We start from the raw sequence: 23,003 nt of genomic DNA, 5'->3' as shown, positions 1-23,003 counted from the left end.
CACAACAGCAGGGGAAATTGATTGTCAATCAGTGTTGCTTCCTAAGTGGACAGTTTGATTTCACAGAAGTTTGATTTACTTGGAGTTATATTGTGTTGTTTAAGTGTTCCCTTTATTTTTTTGAGCAGTGTACTTGTTTCGGATGAAGGCAAATTTTGCATGTCATTCGGAAATGAAGGTGCCAGAGTCTGGAGGAAGACTGGGGAGAAGGAAATGCCAGAAGGCCAGAAGTCCAGTGTCCAGTACCCACAGTCAGTGATGATCTGGGGAGCCATGTCAGCTGCTGGTGTTGGTCCACTGTGTTTTATCAAGGGCAGGTCAATGCAGCAGCTATCAGGAGGTTTTGGAGCACTTCATGCTTCCATCTGCTGAAAAGCTTTATGGAGACGAAGATTTCATTTTTCAGCACTACCTGGCACCTGCTCACAGTGCCAAAACCACTGGTATACTGACCATGGTGTTACTGTTGGCCTGCCAACTCTCCTGACCTTAACCTCATAGAGAATCTGTGGGATATTGTGAAGAGAAAGTTGAGAGACCAAGACCCAAAACTCTGGATGAGCTTAAGGCCATCTAAGCATCCTGGGCTCCATAACACCTCAGCAGAGCCACAGGCTGATGGCCTCCACGCCGCATTGAAGGCTGCAAAAGGATTCCTGACCAAGTATGGATGCATAACTGTACATAATTATTTGGTATTTGACTTTTTTGGTATTAAAACACTTTTCTTTTATTGGACGGATGAAATATGCTAATTTTTTGAGACAGGGATTTTGGGTTTTCATGAGCTGTTTGCCAAAATCATCAGTATTAAAACAATAAAAGACCTGAAATATTTCAGTTGATGTGCAATGAATCTAAAATATATGACAGTTTAGTTTTTACCATTACATTATGAAAAAAATTAACTTTATCACAATATGCTATTTTTTTAGAAGGACCTGTATATAGAGATAAAGAGAGAGAGAGATGATCACATTTCTCCAATGAAACGTTAATATCTATATCTATCTAAAACAGCGTCTTCCTCCTCATGTCTTGATCGTAGAAAGAGTTTAACTTCTCAGGACGTGGTGGAGCAGCGGGTGTTTGGCATAACTGTCAAGTTTTGGACTTGTGGCTTCAGGTAATGTCGCTACTTAGCGGAAGGTGAAACTAGCGTAGATGAGGAGGGTTTAATATAATCATGCATTTTACATGACGGGTGGCAACACGAGTCTATACTATAAACATCTGATTAAGATTAGAGCCCAAATACGTTCTATTTCCAAAACAGAAAGTCTATGTAATGTTAGCCAGCTAACAAATTACTATTGCTAGCCTAGCATATCAACAAACAGCTAGAAAAAACCAAAACGTACCTTCGTAGTCAAACTGGTATCAATCAGCGAGGAGTTTGTCCAGTTTAGATGATGTATAGATAGTGGATGTTAGGATGTTAAACGGATGTTTGACGTCTTGTGAAAAGGGTTTATAAGCCTCTCTGAAGAGGATCACAGCGCAGGCATTAACAATCAATCTGCACACGGATCGTTCTCCTTCCTGTTTATTGACCAATAGAGAGCTGGACGTAAAAGACAGCCCACCTCATTAACATAACGATGCTAATGAGGAAACAATACAGAAATAAATACAGCAATAAATACAGAAAACAATACAGAAATAAATACAGAAAACAATTCAGAAATAAATACAGAAAACAATACAGAAATAAATACAGAAAATGGAAAAGAGAGAAGCAATAAAATCAAAACAAAGTATATATTTATTCTTTTATTTATATATTTCTACTTTTATTTTTATGTTGATTCTTTTACTTATTATTATGTTGGATATATATGTATTCTTTTATTTATATATTTATTATTTTATTTATTATTATGTCAGTTTTAGTCCTCCATATGTATAAAACTGAGAGCCACTCAAGTAAAAATTGGCACAAAAAAGTGGGTATGCACTGTATGCAATTCATAAGGGCGCTGAACAAGAGGTATTGCCAGAATTAATAATAAAATAATAAGGACTTTGTGGTATTCTCATTTAGTGAAGTAATTAAAGTAGTTGTGCTACCACTCCTACGCCACTAGAGGCAGTAGCAGGCCCAAAAAGGTGCATCTAAGGAGCAGATTTAAAAGTACACAGAACACTATGGAACTTGTTAAAAACTGTGAACTGTGTTGAAGTAAATAAGACAGAAGTTCAAATGCATGCTGAGAGTGAAACTCCTTAAAGATGAAGCTATATCCCAGATTTCAAAAGAAAATAAAAACGGTGGGTAACTATGGCAACCAGTGACAGTTTAATAGCCCGCCTACTCTTTCTGCAGTCAGGTGGCGCACGCATCCGTCGTGTTAATAAAAAAACTCTGTCAGAGAAGCCCACTCTGGATATCAAACACAACTGTGACGTCACAATGTGACATCACAATACAACTCCAAAGGCAGAATTCTGACATCACCAGGGTTTATATAAGCTCGTCACATCCATCTACCTTCATCGCGACCTCTTAGCAGCCGTTGTCGATAGTCTTTCGTGAGAAGTTACTTAGCAGTACTTAGTAGGATTTTCAACTTTGAAATTACTGAATTTCTAGAGAAGTCATCTATCTCAGAACCACAAGCAACAGTTAAAATGGAGTCCAACCAGCGTACATCTGAAGAAGTTGCATCCGACAACATAGTCGAGAGAAAAGTACAGCCACCCACACCACCCAAGCGCAAGAAGAAGATGCCATTTGCAGTCTGGTGGGCACTGCATGGATCTGAAGAGCTGAAGATGTCAACTGAAAACATGGAACATCAGGACTCTTCATTGGTGGCTGATAATGGATCGAGCGCCAAAGCAGTGCAAAAGGTGGATCAAAAAGGGGATGGACAATCACCTCAGAGAGAATCCGACGAGAGCAACCAGGTAGCATTTAACACCTGTTCGGAGGAAGGCATCCCCACTGAGCAAGTGATTTCTGCTGAAAATATCAAAAAGCAGAAGGATTCACTGGCCATCGCTGGAGAGCAGGAGAAAGTCGACACAACAGAGAAAGAACAGCCCGCAAAGTCTGAGGAACTGCCACCAAAGACGAGGCGTAACAAGAAGAAAATGATTCCCTTTCACATCTGGTTGGAGAAACAGGCCGCCGCTGAACTAAGAGCTTCAAGTGAAAGTATTGGAACGGAAGACGATTCCTCTACAGTTACCGAACAGGAATCGATCTCCGAGACACCAGAGAAGGAAGAGTCCTCTAAGTCCAGCACTGAAAACGTTATAAATCAGGACTCTTCTCTCCCTGAAGAAGGTGATCAGGAGGATTCCCTTAAGACGGAGACTTGCAAAGAGGCACTTGTTAGTTTTACATCAGATTCGGTGACCGAAAAGAAATCCGTCGAAAAAACACAAAAGAAAGTCGACCAGAAAGAGGAAAAACAGTCAAAGACTAGGCACAACAAGAAGACCCCATTATTGTGGAAATCTTTCCCTGAGACTGATGCTTGCATCGATCTTGCATTTTTTTGTGAAAACAGTGACATCAACGGACCTCTGTTTGAAAATCAAAGTCAACAGGCAGGTTTGCCAAGAAGCGAAAAAAAGTCATTGTGGAAAATGCTCCCAAAGTCTGAAACTTGCATAGATGTAAGTTTTTTTGCTCAGACTATTGAGACTGAAAATGTTTCAATGCCGACTGAAGAACGTGATGAGGTAGCATCCATGGAAAAGGAAGGTTCCACTAAGAACACTGTGATTCCTGCAACAGAGCCGGTCAGCAAAGAGGAACTTGTTAGTTTTACATCAGAGTCGGTCACCGAAAAGAAATCTGTCGCAGAAACACTGAAGAAAGACGACCAGAAAGGGGAAAAACGGTCAAAGACTAGGCGCAACAAGAAGACACCACTATTGTGGAAAACTTTCCCAGAGACTGATGCTTGCATCGATCTTGCATTTTTTTGTGAAAACAGTGATATCAACGGTCGTCTTTCTGAAAATAAAAGTCAACAGGCAGGTTTGCCCACAAGCGAAAAAAAGTCATTGTGGAAAATGCTCCCAAAGTCTGAAACTTGCATAGATGTAAGTTTTTTTGCTCAGAATATTGAGACCCAAAATGTTTCAATGCAGGCTGAAGAACGTGATGAGGTAGCATCCAAGGAAAAGGAAAGTTCTACTAAGAACGCAGTGATTCCTGCAACAGAGCCGGTCAGCAAAGAGGAACTTGTTAGTTTTACCTCAGAGTCGGTCACCGAAAAGAAATCCGTCGTAGAAACACTGAAAAAAGTCGACCAGAAAGGGGAAAAACGAACAAAGACTAAGCGTAACAAGACGAAAATGATTCCCTTTCACATTTGGTTGGAGAAACAGGCCGCCACTGAACTAAGAACTTCAGGTGAAAGTATTGGAACGGAAGACGATTCCTCTACAGTTACCGAACAGGAATCGATCTCCGAGACACCAGAGACACCAGAGAAGGAAGAGTCCTCTAAGTCCATTACTGAAAACGTTATCAATGAGGACTCTTCTCCGGCTGAAGAAGAAGGTGATCAGGAGGATTCCCTTAAGACTGAGATTTGCAAAGAGGAACTTGTTAGTTTTACCTCAGAGTCGGTGACCGAAAAGGAATCCGTCGCAGAAACACTGAAGAAAGTCGACCAGAGAGGGGAAAAACGGTCAAAGACTAAGCGTAACAAGACGAAAATGATACCCTTTCACATTTGGTTGGAAAAACAGGCCGCCACTGAACAAAGAACTTCAGGTGAAAGTATTGGAACGGAAGACGATTCCTCTACAGTTACCGAACAGGAATCGATCTCGGAGACACCAGAGACACCAGAGACACCAGAGAAGGAAGAGTCCTCTAAGTCCATTACTGAAAACGTTATCAATGAGGACTCTTCTCCAGCTGAAGAAGAAGGTGATCAGGAGGATTCCCTTAAGACTGAGATTTGCAAAGAGGAACTTGTTAGTTTTACCTCGGAGTCAGTGACCGAAAAGGAATCCGTCTCAGAAACACTGAAGAAAGTCGACCAGAAAGGGGAAAAACGGTCAAAGACTAAGCGTAACAAGACGAAAATGATACCCTTTCACATTTGGTTGGAAAAACAGGCCGCCACTGAACTAAGAACTTCAGGTGAAATTATTGGAACGGAAGACGAATCCTCTACAGTTACCGAACAGGAATCGATCTCCGAGACACCAGAGACACCAGAGACACCAGAGAAGGAAGAGTCCTCTAAGTCCATTACTGAAAACGTTATCAATGAGGACTCTTCTCCGGCTGAAGAAGAAGGTGATCAGGAGGATTCCCTTAAGACTGAGATTTGCAAAGAGGAACTTGTTAGTTTTACCTCAGAGTCGGTGACCGAAAAGGAATCCGTCGCAGAAACACTGAAGAAAGTCGACCAGAGAGGGAATAAACGGTCAAAGACTAAGCGTAACAAGACGAAAATGATACCCTTTCACATTTGGTTGGAAAAACAAAGAACTTCAGGTGAAAGTATTGGAACGGAAGACGATTCATCTACAGTTACCGAACAGGAATCGATCTCGGAGACACCAGAGACACCAGAGAAGGAAGAGTCCTCTAAGTCCAGTACTGAAAACGTGATCAATCAGGACTCTTCTCCAGAAATAGTTGGAGACCAGGCAGAGAGCATCGAAAACGAGATTCTCATAAGTGAAACTGCCATCGGTGAAATACTGCAGGTGACAGAAGAAGAAACGTTGTCCATAGCACAGCAAAATGGAGAAAAACAGGATGAGACAAGGCTTTCAAAGAAATCTAAACGGAAAATCAGAAAGGCAGCAAGGAGAGATGCATCGGAGCTGAAAGCTGTCAATGACAAAAACATTTCTTGTGAAAATATTGAAAAAGAAGTTCCAGTATCGGAAATAGTTGGAGACCAAACAGAGAGCATCGAAAACGATATTCTCACAAATGAAACAGCCATCTGTGAAGTAATGCAGGTGATAGAAGAAGAAACGGTCTCCATGGCACAACAGAATGGAGACCATCAGGACGAGAAAATGTGTTCAGAGGAATCTAATGATAAGATCGAGAGAAAGGCAGCAATGGGAGATGCATCTGATCTGGAGAGCCTCTGTATGGAAAACATTTCTGGAGCAAACATAGAGCGAGAAGTTTCTCCATTAGAAACAACTGGGGATCAAACAGCCTTGGTTAAAACTGAAATTCAGACAATAGAAACCGAAATCTCTAAAGAACAGCAGGTCCCCGAAGAAAAAACGGAACTGGAAACTGTTGTAAACCTGATTGATTCAGATCAACACTTGGTCCCAATCAGTGATCCAACAAATCCTGATCCGGAAAAACTACCTGACATCCCCCAGATTGCTCCTGAACCAGCTGAGACAACAGTTGGGACACTTTCAGAAGACCTAACATGTAAAGTTGAGGCGGTTTCCACAGAGGAGGAGTGTGGTCCAATGGAAGATCAGACAACATCGCTTCCACAAACAAATGTAACATTAAACAAAGATGAAGTCCAAACACCACCTCAAGAATTAGAACCACAATCAGCTGATCAGTCAGCTGAGGAGAAGAATATTTCTGAAGGAGAAGAGAACCCCAAGAAAAAGAAATCGCTGTGGAAGCGAATCAAAAAGGCTCTGACTCCACCTCCTCTACGCCTGTTCAAAAACAGATGCAAAGTCTATCCAGCTTAGACATCAACTGATGTCTAAAGTAGATTTAAAAGGGGGCGGGGCCACGTTTGTTTTGGTGATTGGTGGTAATTTGAAAGAAAGCTACTGTGATTTTTAATTGGACATTTTAATATTCAAAAGACAGGACTGCACGGTGGGACATGTCTCGCCGTGCAGGTGTGGGTTCACTCCGGGGACTCCGGCTTCCCCCACGTTCAACCACATCAGTAGTCATCTTCATCCATTGTAAGATGTTTAACTCTAATTGGAAAAAGAAAATCAGAAAACCACATTAATTAGAGGGAGATTTAGAGACAGAAAATGTAAACAACGTGGAACAAAGAGAGAATTTTAGAGTCTGAACCCAGAGAAACTGGGAAAAATTTAGAAAACTATCAATCAATCAATCAATCAAATTTTATTTGTATAGCACATTTCAGCAGCAAGGCATTTGAAAGTGCTTTACATCATTAAAAATAAAAACAGTCGTGGCATTTAATAAACAACCCATAAAACCAAAAAACATATATTTGTATATGAATACATACATATGTAAATAAATAAATATATATATGCTTCTCTCTATAAATATATATAAATCTATATATAGATATTTACGTCTATCTATATATCGATGTCTATCTCTCTCTATATCTATCTCTATCTTATATATATATGCATCTCTCTATAAATATATATAAATCTATATATAGATATTTACGTCTATCTATATATCGATGTCTATCTATCTATCTATCTATCTATCTATCTATCTTATGATAGATAGATAGATAGACATCGATATATAGATATGCATACGTCTATATATAGATAGACGTATGTATATATATATATATACATATATATATACATATATGCTTCTCTCTATAAACATATATAAATCTATATATAGATATGTACGTCTATCTATATATCGATGTCTATCTCTATCTATCTATCTCTATCTTATATATATATATATATATATATATATATATATATATTTATGCATCTCTTTATAAATATATATAAATCTATATATAGATATGTACGTCTATCTATCTATCTATCTATCTATCTATCTATCTATCTATCTATCTATCTATCTATCTATCTATCTATCTATCATATATATATATAAGATAGATCTATCTATCTATTATATATATATATATATATATATATATATATATATATATATATATATATATATATATATATATATCTATCTATCTATTATATATATAGATCTATCTATCTATTATATATATATACATAAGATAGATAGATAGATAGATAGATAGATAGATAGATAGATAGATAGATAGATAGATAGATAGATAGATATGCATACGTCTATATATAGATAGACGTATGTATATTAATATATATATATATATATATATATATATATATATATATATATGCATCTCTCTATAAATATATATGCATCTCTCTATAAATATATATAAATCTATATATAGATATGTACGTCTATCTATATATCAATGTCTATCTATCTATCTTCTATTTTTATATATATATATATCCTTAGGCAAGACCCTTGGAGCCATATAGCCTACCTCATACCATGAGAGACACAAATAAGCACGACATGCCGGCTCAGACGTCGCCCGGTCAAACAAGGTCTGCGTCAGGTGCTGGGGAACCAGAGCACCCTGATGAAAAGTGGGCTACTGGAACAAGACGGAAATGGGCGAGAGATGAAAACATGGATCTGTTGGAATTCTACTACTCAAGTAACCCTAGTCAGAGGGGTTATATGCAAAGACTGTGGGAGGAATGGTTAGCTCGACATCCCCAGTCAACACTATCTGCCAAACAACTAGTAGCTCAGTGTTCTAACATCCGCAAACGGCAACTGCTGTCACAACTGGAGATTGAGGAGGTACGACACAAATGTTACAACAAGGGGGAGGAGCCAGGACGCCAGGTCAGAGGGGAGTTAACTACAACTACCCTTCCAGAAACTGGGTATGTAGCCCCAGTAATGAACGTACCGTCAAAGCTGAATGAAGCAGCAAGTGTCCTCATGGCTGTAATGAACAACAGACAACCCCGACGCCAACTACAACGGCTGAGTGAAGTACCATCAGAAAGTCTAATTGAAGATGTGAATGCAGCATTGAGAACGATCCCTACCACCATAACAGGAACCAATGAGCTAATATACAACTCGGCATCAGTGATCCTTGACGCACTCGAAACTGCCAAACAAAGGCTCCAAGCCTTGGCCAGCCGCCTAAAGAGATACACAAGAGAAAATGAAGCCAGGAGAATCAACCGGCTCTTCGCCTCCCAACCAGCTAAAGTGTACTCTCAATGTAAGGGTAATAACAACAGAGCTGACCCACCAAGGCTGGAGACTGAGCAATACTGGAAAGGCATATGGGAAAGGGAGGCGTCCCACAACAGCAATGCACAGTGGCTAACCTCTGTACGAGAGGACCACAGCAACCTCCCGGAACAAGCCCCGGTAACCATCACTGTGGCAGATGTCGAAGAAAGAGTCTCGGGTATGAAAAACTGGACAGCACCAGGACCTGACATGATCCATGCCTACTGGCTAAAGAAACTCACCGCCCTCCATGAGCGACTGGCAGCTCAAATGAACCAGCTGATACAAAATGGGACTCACCCTGAATGGTTAACTGAAGGGCGCACAATCCTGATACAGAAGGATCCCTCAAAGGGTTCAGTCCCATCCAACTATCGGCCAATAACCTGTCTCTCTACAACATGGAAGCTCATGTCAGGCATCATAGCGGCTAAGATAAGTGGGCACATGGATAAATATATGAGCACGGCACAGAAGGGAATCGGCATAAATAGCAGAGGAGCCAAACACCAACTCCTTGTAGACCACACAGTCGCCCGAGACTGCAAAACCCGACACACCAACCTGTGCACCGCTTGGATTGATTACAAGAAAGCCTATGACTCAATGCCAAACACATGGATCATTGAATGCTTAGAGATGTACAACATCAATAGGACTCTAAGAGCCTTCATTGCAAACTCGATGGGGCTGTGGAAAACCACCCTTAAAGCCAACTGCAAACCACTTGCACAAGTGTCCATCAAATATGGCATACACCAAGGAGATGCTCTGTCCCCACTGCTGTTCTGCATATGCCTGAACCCCCTCAGCCAAATAATCAACAAGACTGGCTATGGATACCGACTCAAGAATGGGGCCACAATCAGTCACCTCCTCTACATGGATGACATCAAGCTGTACGCTAAGAGCGAGCGAGACATCGACTCACTGATCCACACCACCAGGATCTACAGCACTGACATTGGGATGTCATTCGGACTAGAGAAGTGTGGTCGGATGGTCACAAAGAGCGGGAAGGTCGTCCACACAGAAGGGGTCTCAGTCCCAGGAGGAACAATAGCAGACATTGAGGACAGTTACAAGTACCTGGGAATACCACAAGCAAATGGCAACCTCGATAAGGTCACAAGGAAAGGAGCCACAGCCAAATACCTCCAACGAATAAGGCAAGTCCTGAGAAGCCAGCTTAATGGCAAGAACAAGATCCGTGCAATAAACAGCTATGCCTTACCAGTAATCAGATACACTGCCGGAATAATTAGCTGGCCAATGGAAGAGATGAAGGCCACGGATGTTAAGACTCGGAAGCTACTAACCATGCATGGAGGATTCCACCCCAAATCCAGCACCCTGAGACTGTATACAAGCCGTAAGGAAGGAGGCAGAGGGCTAGTGAGTGTGAGAGCCACTGTCCACGAGGAAACATCCAAGATACATAAATACATCAAGGACAAAGCCTCAAAGGATGATGTGCTCAGCGAATGTCTCAGGCAATGGGGAACAGAGGACGAGGTGCTGGAGGTACCGTCATGGGAGGACAAGCCCCTACATGGGATGTACCACCGACAAATAACTGAAGTGGCTGATATCAGGAAATCCTACCAATGGCTGGAAAAAGCTGGACTCAAGGACAACACAGAGGCTCTCATCCTGGCTGCACAGGAATAGGCCCTAAACACCAGAGCAATAGAGGCTCAGATCTACCACACCAGACAAGACCCAAGATGTAGGTTGTGCAAGGAGGCCCCTGAGACAGTCCAGCACATCACAGCAGGGTGCAAGATGCTGGCAGGGAAAGCATACATGGAACGACATAACCAAGTGGCGGGCATAGTGTACAGGAACATCTGTGCAGAATATGGACTGGAAGCCCCGAGATCAAAGTGGGAAACACCCCCAAAGGTGGTGGAAAACGACCGAGCTAAGATCCTGTGGGACTTCCAGATCCAGACAGACAGGATGGTAATGGCGAACCAACTGGACATTGTGGTGGTGGATAAAGAACAGAGGAAAGCCGTTGTGGTGGATGTAGCAATACCAAGTGACTACAACATCAGGAAAAAGGAGCAGGAGAAACTGGATGAATACCAGGGCCTCAGGGAGGAACTGGAAAAGGCCTGGAAGGTGAAGACCACAGTGGTGCCTGTGGTCATCGGGGCCCTCGGGGCAGACAGACTGTGGCGGAGCTAGACTTTTAAAGTTGGGGGGGGCAAGGGGGGGCCAGGACTACCTCTGGGGGGGCAAAATTTTAAATGTGTGTGTGCACATATATATAACTTTAAAAAATAACCAAACTGAATATTTGGTTAGTTTTTAAGCCCCTCTGTCATTTGACATGTTATAATTAACACCTTTGACTGGCGCACATGGAGACATGATAGACTTTACGCAGAGTTCATCGCAGAGGAAACTAAAATCAATCAAATAAAAGATCCTTTCTGAATATCATCTCATGGACACTGAACTAAATGCGTCTTTCTGACCGGGAGCTGACAGCGTGTTGAAGAGTTATGGACACCTTGGTTAGGAAGCTCTGTTTGGACAGGTAATTTGACAGGTAACAATATTTCGGGTCGGACCAGAATTATTTGCCTGATGGTGGTTCGGGCTTCTAATGAGTTTACATCTAATGAGTTTGGAGCACACAGAGAAAACCTAAAGAGAATGTGATCTACTTATTGTAGTTTATGTAGAGGAATAACAGCTGACTGTTGAGAGAGGAAAGAAATTAAAGTGCAGATTCGTTAGGCAGAAACAAGCGCAGTGCGCTGGGCAATAAATGCGCTTAAATGCTCCAATTAATTACACATGAGATGACAAACGCCAAATATACAATATATAGTTACACTGCTTACGGTAATGGTGTTTTAAAAGCAAAACCAGTAAAAACTTAACCTAGTTAAGATGTCAGATTCCCTCCTCTCCCTCGTCTTGATGAGAACAGAGAGCAGTTCGCTGGTTTCTGTCCAGACTGTGATCAGCTGACCACTTGGTGCGCAGACAGTTTCAACTTTACGCACAGAGAACATCGTGGAGCTCATTATTAATCAGACTAAGAACAATATCAGTCAGAGGATCACCTCTGATCTGGTCGCTTTAACGGACCAGAGACTTTGGAGCGTCCAGCAGCTGATCCGCTTCTGCGGGGTTTTTCTCCCGCAGAGGGAAGTGATGCGGGATCAGGAAACGATCAGAGTTCTGCCGTCTGCTAATCACGTCATTTCGTGAAATGTTACCTGATTTCAAAAACGTTCTAGCAGAGAAATAATAAATGTTTCGTTTGATGACTACAAATTGGAAATAAAATTATTTTTTTCTTTGACGGACAACGAAAAAAACTGTAGCGCCACCTCTGCTCCAAACTATGAACATTATCGGCCCCTCTTTGGTTTTTTCTCTTTTTTGCGGAGGATTAATACATAACTTATTGGTGTTTTACAACCACCAGGTATGAAGTGCTTTAGCCTTTGAGTTGCACCACAGCGCAGCATAACTGAAACACCCAGGAGAAGAATATCAGCTTGTTGTTATGAGTATAAAGGAGGCTGGTATCGCGCCTGATAAAATTCTATTTATTTATGTCACATGGACTTATATAAAGTTTTATACATTTTCTTTTGATATATTTATTATTGTTTTTCTTCTTTAGATATTAGGTTGGCTTAGAATGATTCCAAATAATGTACAGGAATGACCTGGTGCTGTTACATGTCAATCATCTGGGGGGGCCACTAGGGGGGCCAATCAGATGACAGGGGGGGCACTGGCCCCCCTGGCCCCCCCTCTGGCTCCGCCACTGGTATCACCCTCATATATTATTGCCTATTACCCTTGTGTGTGTGCACATGACTGCCTGGATAAGAAAATCCATTGTTATCCCACCTCATTCACCCACGGCCTCCTTTTTGCTCCATCTTCATTCCAGCTGTTTATCACCACTTTCATTCCATCATCACTTCAGCCCTTCCTGGCGGCCTGCTCTGACTTCTCTGTGAATATGATGGCTCCAGGTCAGTCAGCACCCAGGTGTGTTTGTGAGTTTGCATTCCTGCTCATTTTTGTGTCAAATTATATACACAAAGGACATACTTACTGGATCCTGTATAAATATGTCTAAACATTCTTAAAATTGTCTGTGGCAAGATAAGAATACACTGTAAAAATGTCGAAAAATCCAAACCTTGGGTGAAGTTTTTGGCCATTATTCATAATTCTACACCCACTAACACAGCTTGTTTTTCATTTATGATGGTGCGACAAAACATATCTGTCATTACACCCAAATAATATGTTGAAATCGTTGATTAACGGTTGTCATGGAGATTTGGTGACATCACGGTGCCTCTTTCTGCTGCACTGTTCTCCAACAGTGAACCATGCATCAAACAGTAATTTTGTTAAACACTGTTATCTTTTCCTACATCGAATGAATTTAATCAAGTTAAACATTGGATTTCTTTGCATTTTTGAGTGTGGGATTATGTTGGATCACTTAACAATGAATTTGTTTTGAGACGTTTTTTCAGCATCTTTTCTGGAGGTGTCCACATCTACGTGTCTATCAGACGTTCGCTGCAAGCTTCTCTGTGGTTGAATGATCTTAATTAAGTCTGAGAGCAGCATCTATTAATCATTTGAATGTATTAAAAGTCACTGTAAAGGCACATTAGCAGCAAAAAGTGAGATGTTAAGAAAAGAAGTCTGCAGAGCCTTTCATTGACGCTGGAATAACCTCTTAACGTTGGTCGTAATTGCTGTTTCCACTTCGGCCCAGAAGATTTGTTGCTATTTAGGGGAGATCACTAACCTGATGTAATGATGTAAGCTTTCAGAGATAAAAACTCTTTGGAATTACGTACTCATTAGAGGCTGTCTGTGCTTTTCTCAAAAGGAAACAAATCAGCTTTGAATGCGGATTTCAGTGATGTTCTCAGAAACCTTTTGTACCCGTTTGATTACAGCTTTTTGTGCTGACAGGAAGGACATTTTTAATTCTCCTTCACAGATAACTGGCTACAAATGGTTCCTGAGTGGAAACAAACATCAAGTCTCTATAATTCTATTTGTCTTATTTTATGTTAGAACAATGGGAGCATTTATTCTTTAATACTTTGCATTTGAAGAGACAGTCGTGCCTGGAATCTTTAAGATGTCTTGATTAATTGTTCTCCAGATTTTTGGAAGTGTTTCTGTAGATTTTTACATTTTGTTAGATTTTCTGTCAAGTGGTTGTATCACAGCTTATTATAGAGCTTGTGCAAAAAACTAAAAGGGGAAGTCAAGGACAGAAGGAGTATGAGGCCTAAAAAATGATCAGTGATGAAGAGTTATCTGACTGTAATGTCTTCTAGAAATACAGAAAGTGCAGCAAATGCGTGACAAAGTACCTGAGAAATGCATTATCCATCCTCTGATTCACTCATTATGCGGTTCTGTGAAAAAGTACTTTCTCCCTTACAGATTTCTTCTGGTTTTTGCTTTTTTACAGTCAGATATTTAACCATTGCAAAAATGTCCATATCAGATGATGAGCTACTATCTACTATCTAAGCTTAGTGGCAGGTTGTGCCACCTTTAGTATTTAGAGTATCTACATATTTTACATCATTGCAGAGGATTGTTGACTCACTGATCTTTGCAGAATTGTTTTAAATCAGGAATGTTTTTGACCCCTAATGCTCTACATGATGCAGCAGCCTCTTGGATGTAAGTCTGCTGTTTGACCAAATCACTGTTTCTTTAGCAATCCAAAGATGGACCTGCTTGTGTACTTTAGATTATTGCATTTGAAGTTTTTGTCTGCTGGTCATCAGTGTCCTGCTGTGTCATGGTAGGGTCTGTGTCCTCTGTCACATCACTGTTGAAACAACTATTTCCTTTTTCAGTGTATGGTGGCAGAATTTTACAACATATTTCCAGGCATTGTTTGTCCATATTGATATGAATAAATATTTGTTCATATTGTTGCTATCCAGTACATCATAATAATGTAACTATTATCTTCCTTCTAAAGAGAGTTATTCTTCATTTTCATGCACGTTTCTGACTGACAAGGTCATCTGTGCTCCCCGGTATGCAGGGATCCTCTCGGTGCTCTCCCTGTCTTCTGAATGCACCTCGTTAGCTTCAGAGCTGCCCAAAGTGTCCTACGTCAAGGCTATCGACATCTGGCTCATTGCATGCCTGCTGTTCGGCTTCGCCTCGCTGGTGGAGTACGCTGTGGTTCAAGTGATGCTCAACAGTCCAAAGCACATTGAGGCGGAGAAGGCCAAGATAGCTTCCAAGGAGAAGGCTGCAGGGAAGAGTCCTGGTGTGAGGAACAACACCATCAACGGGACCGGAGGGACGCCTCTGCACGTCAGCACCTTACACGTCAGTGACTGGCTTTGATACCATAAGAGAGTGTGTTAGGAAAGCATTAAGATATAGCCACAAACATTTTTTTATTTTTAAACTCTAGAATTAAAGCTTTTTCTAAGGCTTTTAATTTGAAAGTCTGAAGTTGTATTTTTTTGACTTGTGAGATCTTGAAGTGTACATTTTTGCAGAAATCAAAATCTTCAAAATTAATTGTGCAAACTACAAAACCTGAAATACCTTCTGTTAGAGCGCTTTCCATTTTAATATCAATTTTCATGCAGACGCCCACATTCAGTAACATACAGTCAAATGAAGCCCAGACTGCAGATCTGACACCTTCAAGCTGTTTTGCTGCAAAGATCAAATCTAAATGCAAATCAGGAAAATATATTCATTAAAATGTTTTTGTCCCAATGCAAATAACTGTGGGGTCAGAGGTCAGCTTGAACATTTGTAGCAGTTTCCTTAGAAATCCACAACATTGATATACAGAAATATTTTTACATCGGGGTCTGAGTCGCAGCGCTGCTCCTTTGAGGTTTAAATCTGTTTTCTCATCAAAAGGAAATTAAAATAACAAAGCTTTAATTATTTTAATGGCTTCAGTCTGATTAGATCCTGTCCACCCTGCAGGCCATCAGCAAAGCAAAAAAAGATTTCTTTCAGGTGACCTCAACCTAAAAAACAGTGGGTAAAATAGCATTTTACAGGGGTTAAAGGACCCGTCTGATTAGGTAATGTTATGGAGAACAAAGCAATTCTCTTTATTGACTCCAAACATTCGTGTTCTCTTAAAATAGCAGCAGGTGATTTATCAGTGGGATATTTGTCCAAGTTTCCTGATCAAGCGGCTCATTTACTGCATTCTCAGAGTGTTTGCAGTCGAGTCAAAACATTTTTAAAAGCCTCAGATAAATGATTCCTTCAGTTTCTGGAACAATCCGGTATGGATGTTGGATAATAGCTGGAGTTTATACACAGACTATTGTGCAGTTGGCAAGTGCTAGCTCAACATTTAGTTACACCAATTAATTCACATATTTGTTAGAACAAATGTATAATTGTACCTATTATGAGTAAACTTTTCAGAATCACAGGCTAAATAAACTGAGGGCTTGTCATGGAGTCACTAACCACTAACTTGTTTTTTTTTTACATTGAAGTCACAAAAACTTCTGCCTCCATCTATCGCCTGCCATTTGTTGCATATTTTGTTCCTACAGTAACGTGATGTGGAAATGGTTAAAACAGCTTTTTTCACTGGTGATGGAGCGGTTTGGCTTGTAATTCTGCAGCAGTGAGTTGTCCAGATGGTTCTTTTGTCAGCAGTTGTTTCTTAACTAGTTTTCTCCTGTTATGTTTCAGAGAAAAAAATTAAAAGAGCAACATCAATATATCTTAGCAACAAAATGTTAATCTTTTTGTCTCTTGCTGTCTCTCAGGTGGGTGAGACACGCTGTAAAAAGGTGTGCACATCCAAATCAGACCTGCGGACCAACGACTTCAGCATCGTGGGATCTCTCCCACGGGACTTTGAGCTGTCAAACTTTGACTGCTACGGGAAACCGATTGACACCGGCTCTGCTCTCGGTAAATCCCAGGCAAAGAACAAGAAACCGCCTCCTCCGAAACCAGTCATCCCCTCTGCTGCCAAAAGAATCGACCTGTACTCCAGAGCCCTGTTCCCTTTCTCCTTCCTCTTCTTTAATGTGATTTACTGGTCCATATACTTGTGATTATCTGGAATTATTATCCCAATGCTATAGTTTCATGAGTTCTTTATTGACTGGCTTGTGTAAAAAAAAGGCTTGCGTTTCCAACTGAGAAGTGAGAAATGGGAACCTTGCCCCTACAGAACTGGTGCTGTGAAGGAAGTAAAAATACTATTTCAGTGCAATTTCTACATAAGATATACATTTTAATTTTTTTAGAAGAAAGATAAAGAATCATATAATTAAATGCTTTATGCATTGAGTTATACTTAAAGGAAGATTGATGAAATAAAACAGTCATGGTGAAACAGAAAGAGGGGAACTGAAAATTCAAAGATGATTTGCTAATCACTGTTTTATTTCAGTTTTATTTCTTTTGCCTTGTTTGTGTAAAGTTTATTGGTTAAAGCATTTTATTTTAGCTTCATTGCAAAGTGTTACATTGTAATTACCTTGCATGTTATAAATACTGCATGTATATGAAGAGAAAATCTAAAAAGACATATCAAATGTTTATGAAATATTAATATTCCAATGATTTACTTTTGAGAAGATTTGTGGATATGTGAAGCACTCTTTCCTGCCAGATGGTCATGTGACACTGCCACTCCTACAACTAATACAACACTTGACTCATCCAACCTGTAGCCTGTGTAAACAGGTCACTACTGAGCTGTGACCGTATATTTGTGAAATTTTCAAACAAAGAAAATAAATGATCAAATGACTTTCCACCATTTGATGTTATTAAAAATAAGGACAAGAAACATGGCTGTGGGTCTCATTATTTATTAATCAATAAATCCTTTTAGAACACTGTACACTGGCACAAGTAGGGAAGACTGTCATGGTGGTGTCGAGTTTCCTAACCCACATGCAGAGATCACTCCAAAGACAGGAAATACAATGATGTGATTTATTTACAGTGAATGCGAACAAATGTGAAATCTAATCCAAGGTTCGTCTGGCAGGTCTCGAGGCAACTAGGGGGGGACAGAGATGGTTAGTCTGGATCCAGGAAATCTTGCTGTTTGGGCGGAGGTAGGTGACTGTACCTGCTTGGGGAGAGTTTAGGGACCGGGGGAGGACCTAGAGAGTCGGAGGCTGGTCAGGGGTTTCGGGTTGAAGGCTGAGGTCAGCGGCGGCAGCAGAGGACGGACAGGTCGGAGGTTCCGTCTCAAGGACTGGTTGTAGACCTGATAATTCAGGACCAGGGCAGCTGTGAAAGCAGAGACAAGATGGGTCAGAATCAGCGATCAGATCGAGGCAGACGTAGCTCGAGGTAAGCCTGTACCATTACTGGCTAACACTCTGGCGGAGAAGTGTCAGCATCCTCCTCCACTTATACGCCTCCAAATGGTTTGATGGGGAACCGGTGTGCAGGCGCCGGCCCACGCCCTCAGGAGGAAGGTCACAGGCTCCCTCTAGTGGAAAAGAAAACTGACAAACTTCCCGATCCCAACAGTACCCCCCCCTCAACGACCGCCACCTGGCGGTCCAAACGAACATGAGGGCAGAGAAGAACGATAGTCAGAAATTAAGGAAGGGTCCAAAATAAAAGAACCCGGAACCCACATCCGGTGTTCCGGTCCGTAGCCCTCCCAGTCGACCAGGTACTGCCAGCCTCGGCCCCGACGACGGGAGTTCACGACCCGACGGACAGTGTAGGCAGGATGCCCATCTATCTCACGGGGGGGAGGAGGGGGGTCGGAAGGAGGGCACAGTGGGCTGGTCAGGACGGGTTTAATCTGGGAGACATGGAATGTGGGATGAATACGGAGAGAGGGAGGCAGGTGTAAACGGACAGCCGAGGGACTGATAACTGACTCAATGTTGTACGGGCCTATGAAGCGAGGAGACAGTTTTCGTGACATAGATTTCAATGGAATGTCTCTGGTGGACAGCCAAACCTGTTGTCCTGGCGAGTAGGCGGGGGCAGGGCGCCTTCTCCGGTCTGCAAATCGGCGGTTTGAGTCAGATGACCGATTCAGAGCAGCTACCGTGTTGTTCCAGATAGAGCGGCACCGGCGGATGTGGTGCTGGACTGAAGTGACTGAATTTTCCTTCTCATCGGCTGGAAACAGAGGAGGCTGGTACCCTAAGGAGACTTCAAAGGGGGACAGACCTGTAGCAGATGAAACGTGGGCATTATGTGCATACTCCACCCAATGCAGAAACTGACTCCAGTCAGAGGGGTTGGTGGAAGTGATGCATCTGAGTGTGGACTCCAGCTCTTGATTCATTCGCTCAGTTTGACCGTTTGACTGGGGGTGGTAACCAGAAGTTAGACAAACCTTGGCTTCTAGGGCAGCACAAAAATGTTTCCAGACCTGGGCGGTGAACTGCGGTCCTCTGTCAGAAAGAATCTCCTGTGGAATGCCGTGCAGTTTGAAAACGTGCTTAACCAGGAGCTGAGCGGTCTGAAGAGCTGTGGGAAGTTTCCTAAGAGGAATGAGATGACAGGTTTTAGAAAATCGATCAATGACGGTGAGTATGGTGGTCATGCCCTTGGACGCAGGTAACCCTGTCACAAAATCTATAGCGATGTGTGACCATGGGCGTTTTGGAATAGGCAATGGATGAAGCAGACCAGAGGGAGGCTGATGAGATGATTTATTCCGGGCACAAACAGGACAGGCTAGGACAAACTCCTTTATGTCCTTATGAAGTGACGGCCACCAGAACCGACGGGAAATCAGGGCCACGGTTCTACTGACTCCAGGGTGAGCAGAGAACTTTGAGGTATGCATCCAATGAATTAATCTAGCCCTCACAGAAGAAGGAACATATGTTCTATTAGGCGGGCCTGTGCCAGGATCTGGTTCGGAGGTCTGTGCTTGTTTTATTAGGTCTGAAACCTCCCAGGTGACTGCGGCTACAGTACAGCTCGCGGGTAAAATGGTGGCTGGTGTCTCAGGTTCGTCAGAGGCGTAAAGACGGGACAGGGCATCTGGTTTTATGTTCTTAGACCCAGGGCGGTATGAAATGGTCAGATTGAATCGGGAAAAGAATAAAGACCAGCGGGACTGGCGGGGGTTCGATCTCTTGGCTGATTGAATGTATGAGAGGTTTTTGTGATCGGTCCACACCAAAATGGGATGCTCAGCACCCTCCAGCCAATGCCTCCATTCCTCCAACGCCAACTTAATGGCGAGGAGCTCCCTATCACCCACGTCGTAGTTCCGTTCAGCTGGGGTGAGTCTGCGGGAGAAAAATGCACAAGGATGAGTTTTCTGGTCAGATTCTGAGTTTTGAGATAGTACAGCTCCCACCCCTGAGTCAGATGCATCCACCTCCAGGATGAATTGTTTGGAGGAGTCAGGTTGAATGAGGATAGGTGCGTTAGAGAACCGGGTCTTGAGTTTCATGAATGCCGCTTCCGCCTCAGGTGACCAGAGGAATGGTTTCTTAACAGAAGTTAACGCGGTCAGAGGTAGGGCCGTTTGACTGTAGTTTCTGATGAACCTTCGATAGAAATTGGCAAACCCCAGAAACCTTTGAAGTTGTTTCCTGTTTTCAGGAGTGGGCCAGTCCAAAACCGCTTTGATTTTCTCCTCTGATGGCCTCACCTGCCCGCTCTCGAGCACAAATCCCAGAAAGGTAACAGATGGGCGATGAAACTCACATTTCTCAGTTTTGACAAACAGTTTATTTTCCAAAAGTCGCTGAAGAACTAAGCGAACATGTCTCCGATGTTCAGAGATGGTCCTGGAATAGATCAGGATGTCGTCGAGATAGACAAATACAAAGACGTTTAAAAAATCCCTCAACACGTCATTAACTAGCGCCTGGAAACAAGCGGGTGCATTAGACAGGCCGAAGGGCATGACTAGATACTCGAAATGTCCCAGGGGTGTCTTGAAAGCAGTTTTCCACTCGTCTCCTTCACGGATTCTAAGGAGGTGATAAGCGTTTCTCAAGTCTAACTTGGTGAAAACTGTGGCATCCTGAACTGGTTCGAAAGCCGAAGCCAACAGGGGCAATGGGTATTTGTTTTTGATTGTTATTTGATTTAACCCCCGGTAATCAATACAGGGTCGCAGAGAACCGTCTTTCTTACTTACAAAGAAAAAACCTGATCCGAGTGGAGAAGAAGAGGGTCGGATGATTCCTGCCGCCAGTGACTCGTTGATATAATTCTCCATGGTCTCTCTTTCTGGTTTGGAGACGTTATAAAGCCGACTGTTAGGCAGTGGCGCTCCGGGGAGAAGATCAATGGCGCAGTCATAAGGGCGGTGCGGAGGGAGAGAAAGCGCGCTAGATTTACTGAACACCGGAGCCAAATCATGATAATCTGGTGGAATGGCAGAGAGATCGGGCGGGTCAGCCTCCTGACAATTAACCGGCAACTGAGTCGGAGGGGCGGCTGAACGGAGGCAGGAACTATGGCAGGAAATGGACCAGGACTCCACATGTTTCTTAGCCCAGTTAATGTGTGGATTGTGGAGTTGGAGCCAATCAAAACCCAGAACTACAGGTGAGCTTGCAGCAGGAAAAACAAAAAATGATATCGTTTCCCTATGATTCCCAGAAATTAAAAAGTCTAGGGGTCGGGTCTGGTGCGTTATGTGGGGTAGTTGTTTACCATCCAACGCCGAAACTCTCAGGGGGCTAGTCAACGGAGTAGTTTCGATATCTAGTTGTTTGACCAAATTGGAGTCGATTAGATTTCTCTCACAGCCTGAGTCTATCATGGCTGACAGAGTGAGGGACTGGTCTTTACTAAACAGAGTTGCTGGTAGCAGAAGGCGAGGAGGATTTTCCGTTTGAAGATGGTCCGCCAGTCTCCTCATTTCCTCTGGCGGACCCCTGCTTTTACCTTAGCGGGACATGTGGGCACAAAATGTCCGGGTTCACCACAGTATAAGCAGAGGTTTTCTCTGAACCTCCTCTGCTTTTCCTCTGGCGAGAGTCGGGTGTGACCGATCTGCATTGGCTCGGCTTCAGCGAGAACTGTAGATGAGGAAACAGCATTATTAGATCTTTCAGGTAGCATGGTGACCGGAAAAATACGGCTCTTGGATTTAGCATTGGATCTGGCACGCATCCGATTATCTAAACGGATGGTCAGTCGTATCAGATCCTCCAAGGTGTTGGGCTCATCCAAAGTTGCCAATTCGTCCTTTATAGATTCGTTTAGTGAGTGAAAATAAGCGCTCTTAAGCGCCGTTTGTCCCCAGCCTGAAGCTGCCGCTTTAATTCGGAACTCAATAGCGAAATCAGCCACCGTCCGGTTCCCTTGCTTGATTTCCAACAACCCACGGGAATCTGCCGTCTTATCTGTATCTTGGTTGAACGCTTGTTTAAACTCCTTTATGAAATCGTCAAAAGTACAACCATAATCTGCTGAGGACGAATATTTGGCTTCTGCCCACTCCAATGCTTTACCAGACAGATGTGATAGGATAAAAGAAATCTTTCTTCCATCCTGAGAGAAGCTCAGAGGAGAGTGATTGAAAATTATGGTACACTGAAACAGAAAGCCTTTGAACTTACTTGCATCACCTGAGAATCTCTCTGGCAGGGATGGGCGGAAATCAGAAACTGTGGAGTGGACTATATTTTCTGACCTGGAAGGTGGAATCGGGTCCGCGGCGGGAGCCGGAGCTGGTGCGGCAGCAGAAGCCTGTGAACTAGATCTCTGCAAAAACCCTGCAATCTCTTGCAGAGTGCGGTTCGTCTCGGCTTGACGTTTACTTAGCTCTTGTAAGGCGGCGTCATGGTTTTGAATGAGGACATGCTGCTGCTCCAAGGCTCTCCGGAGTGAATCTGCGGGGCTAGACTGTTGGCCAGAGTGTTCTGTCATGGTGGTGTCGAGTTTCCTAACCCACATGCAGAGATCACTCCAAAGACAGGAAATACAATGATGTGATTTATTTACAGTGAATGCGAACAAATGTGAAATCTAATCCAAGGTTCGT

The 23,003-nt window shown here is 42.6% G+C and overlaps 1 protein-coding gene across 1 annotated transcript in view; it reads left to right on the top strand.

Moving 5' to 3' along the window:
- Positions 1-17,853, top strand: part of glrbb (glycine receptor, beta b) — a 41,670-nt gene extending 23,817 nt beyond the window's left edge. The window contains exons 9-10 of the mRNA XM_008421063.3: positions 15,090-15,382; positions 16,813-17,853. Coding sequence (XP_008419285.1) covers positions 15,090-15,382; positions 16,813-17,106 — 587 coding nt within the window. The 3' untranslated portion in view covers positions 17,107-17,853. The remainder of the gene's footprint in view (positions 1-15,089; positions 15,383-16,812) is intronic.
- Positions 17,854-23,003: the final 5,150 nt, after the last annotated feature.

This window comes from Poecilia reticulata, chromosome 10, assembly GCF_904066995.2.
Source record: "Poecilia reticulata chromosome 10, P_reticulata-male-v2, whole genome shotgun sequence".
Classification (NCBI taxonomy): domain Eukaryota; kingdom Metazoa; phylum Chordata; class Actinopteri; order Cyprinodontiformes; family Poeciliidae; genus Poecilia; species Poecilia reticulata.
This window is presented reverse-complemented; position numbering and strand designations above follow the sequence as displayed.